At 45.7% G+C, this 3,251-nt stretch overlaps 1 protein-coding gene across 1 annotated transcript in view; it reads right to left on the reverse strand.

The window, feature by feature from the left end:
• The window catches only part of LOC134468803 (connector enhancer of kinase suppressor of ras 3-like), a 72,372-nt gene extending 69,447 nt beyond the window's left edge, over positions 1–2,925 (reverse strand). Inside the window, exon 1 of the mRNA XM_063222677.1 lies at positions 2,714–2,925. Within this exon, the coding sequence (XP_063078747.1) occupies positions 2,714–2,765 (52 nt within the window). The 5' untranslated portion in view covers positions 2,766–2,925. The remainder of the gene's footprint in view (positions 1–2,713) is intronic.
• Between the last annotated feature and the right edge of the window lie 326 nt (positions 2,926–3,251).

Genomic DNA, 3,251 nt, shown 5'->3' on the forward strand with positions numbered 1-3,251 from the left:
GCATGCAATACTGAGTTCTGCAATGAAACTCACGGTACTTTAATTATTCTCCAATTGATGACCCCTCCCTTTTGTGTTTTGAGATAAGATGTGTAGATTTCACATCAGTTTTTGATAGCTCGTCACTTTTTATCTGGGCATGGCATGTCTGTCTGTCTGTCTGTCTGTCATGGCTTTCTGTCTTGTTTGGAAAACCCAGTGCACCACACTTCTATGTAACTCATCACTTTTGTCTGTGATAAGGCTGGTATGGGTGGTGGCATGTGTATGAGGGTTTCTGTCTTGTTTTTAGAGGACTGCTGGGGGTGCGTGACCCGTGGAGCTCTTTGAGCCCGTGCTGTGCTGTGCCGTACTGGGGTGTGTTTCTCAAAAGTGTAGTTGTTAGCCAGCTAGCAATTTGGGTCGTTGTCAGTGGGAAATTGCATTGGAAACAACAAAGTACGTAACACAGTTAACAACTACGGTTTCGAGAAACACACCCCTGAACTGCTCCGCCCGCCGAGCCTTCTGGCAGCCGTCGGGGCAATACTAACCCCCCTCCCATTGTGTGTGGTCAGCCGGGCGGCCGGGCAGCCGACCCGCCACAGTTTCATGACCCTCCATCCATTGTCCCCCCGGCCCTCAGCACAAAAGAGGCGGATTACTATGGGGTGCCGACCAGCCAGTGGTGGCGGCGGCGGCGGCTTAGACGGTCACAGAGACAATGTCCCTTCAGCCACACTACACACTGCAGGCCTTAAACAGTCAGACCACTCGGCAGGCCGTCGGCCACTACAGCCAGTCTATTCAGACCATGAAATCGGTATAGAGCTGATGATGATGACAGACAGAGGCCTGTTTAGGCCCATTCAAAGATCCATTTTTGTCTAATTAAGAGATGGAAAGAGCTGGAGGGGGGTCAGGAGGTCGTGTCCTGAGGGAGGCCATGACCCTTGGGTCTGCACGTGGCCCGCACATACCACTTGGGTACCTTGGCTTGTTTACACGCATAACATGTCAGTCTTGTAACATTATGCCTGGGGTTTGGTCTGACGGATGATGGGCAGAGCGTTCGATTGACATGGCCGACTCGCTAAGAATCTTAGCCGGGCCAATCAGCAACCAGAGAGATGGTTTGTGAGCCATGGCGTTAACATTGTGTGCCATGTTCTCTCTGGTGGCACACACATAGCCGGTGTAATCGACACGAGAACGTCTTCTATTCGCTGATTAGTCCCGTGAAGCTCTTACAACCATGCCAACCATGCCGAAAGCACTCAGAAAGAAACTCAGTACGAGCAGAAGTAGTAGTAGTACAAGATCCTTGTTTAGCAGGCTACCTCCATGTCAACCCCCTACAAAAACATTTCCTACAAAGGGCCATAACTCGCCTCTACTGCAACTTCATTGTCCAGCATATCAGCAGAAACAGCAGCAGCCGTTTAACATTCAACTTGCATTAATGCGCTGAAGCATTGCTAGGTCAAGCATGCCTGATTGCCATTATCTTTGGGCAGAGGAGCCAGGATAGGGCTAAGATGCATGGCAAGGAAGTGGAGGTTTAGGCCCATTAGTAATGCAAGGGAGTCGCATAATAAGATGTGGGGCACAACAACCAACAGCTGTGCTGAAGATGATGGGTTATGAATCTTTTCTTTCTTAGGGTTGACACAGTGGGCATTTCTCATGAAGTCCTGATGTAGCGCAAACATAAATTGAAAACTATTCACACGGGTAAATCAATCTCCTCTCACATCAGACATCGCTCCATTATGTAGATCAAATAAAATATAGCGTAGCCTAGATATGTATTTTAAAAAAAACAATCCTGCCATTTCTGCACAGCTCTGATGCACTCAGTTCTTGACCTGTTCAAACAAAACAAGCAAACAAAACAAACTAAACAAAAAGAATGCAATTCGGTCTTTCTATTCAGTGGTTTTCTTTTGAGTGAGGAACAGGGAGAAGGGGGTCTTTTAAACCTCCATGGGGGTGGTTCATGAGATTATCTATGCCTGTGATACACTTAAAGGTGGCTTGGAGGAGGTGAATCCAACCACTACTCACTGTATATTGATAAGGTGAAACTAACCAAACATAACTTTCAAACAAAATGAACACGCATGGAGAAGCATAAACATCTAACTAAAGGAAAAGGAACCGTTAAAAAAAAAGTTCGTCAACTTTCGACCACCATGGTCTGTCCCACAGCCAACACTATGCACGTGCGGACTTCTCACACTCACAGTAAACACAATTCCATCCAAAGCGTGCCATTAATTAACGCTAAATCCGAGATTTCCCAAAGCGTATTAAAATAATTACCTTGAGTTTCAAGTCCACACTTCTCACGAGTTAGCCTATTGCTTTCATGATGTGCAAACATAAGGATTATAACACCAGGTAAAAGAATTCGACTTTGTTTTGAACTAGAATGTACTTCTAGGCCTATAGCCTATATAACAACCACCTGATGCTGTAGTTTAGAGCCCAAAGACTAGGATAAGGAGATTGACAATTAAAATATGATGTAGAGAAAAAGTTAAAGATTATAGCAATGGCTTTGCTATCTCAATAGGCTACAAAACTCACCAATAACTCGGACAACACAGAGTAGCAGCAGAGCAACCCATTTGTAGACTATATTACATCAACAAATAAACCACTATAAATATTGCGCACTAAACTGTATTATATTGGTTGCTGTATGTAAAGTCTATGCATCATTTCTTACCTCTCATCCAATCGACAACTTGCGTGGTGGACCACTTTGTAACAGGTTCCATCGCTTCTCCCGCTCTTTACTACTTTTAAGACTAACAATGCAATGGATTAAAGAAACTCAGCTACCAACACCGCAGAATGGAAAACAAGTTATCTCACTACACAACAGTGAGCTCCGCTGCCACTGACAACCAGTATCATGCTGTCGCGGTAGTGCCTCGACGCTGGCTGTACGCATGATTCGCTACGATAAGTTTGGAGAGCAAATAGTGGAGAGGGGCGGGCGGATCAAATTTCAGTTTTAGTTCAGCCTAGAGTTCTCAACGGGTCGGGTGAGCCCGAAAAACCCGACGGGCCCTTTGGGTTCGGGCCGGGTTCGGGTCGAAAATATAAGCATATGGCTCGGGTCGGTTCGGTCCGCGGGCTCAATCTTTTCCGCCCAGTAAAAAAAAAAAAAAACAGTTCTGCTGTTTACCGTGAATCAGGGCGAATTTCCCCTTGATGGGTTAGTAAAGACCTAGAATCTATCTATCTAAATATAGGCCTAT

Source organism: Engraulis encrasicolus, chromosome 18 (assembly GCF_034702125.1).
Source record: "Engraulis encrasicolus isolate BLACKSEA-1 chromosome 18, IST_EnEncr_1.0, whole genome shotgun sequence".
Taxonomy (NCBI): Eukaryota; Metazoa; Chordata; class Actinopteri; order Clupeiformes; family Engraulidae; genus Engraulis; species Engraulis encrasicolus.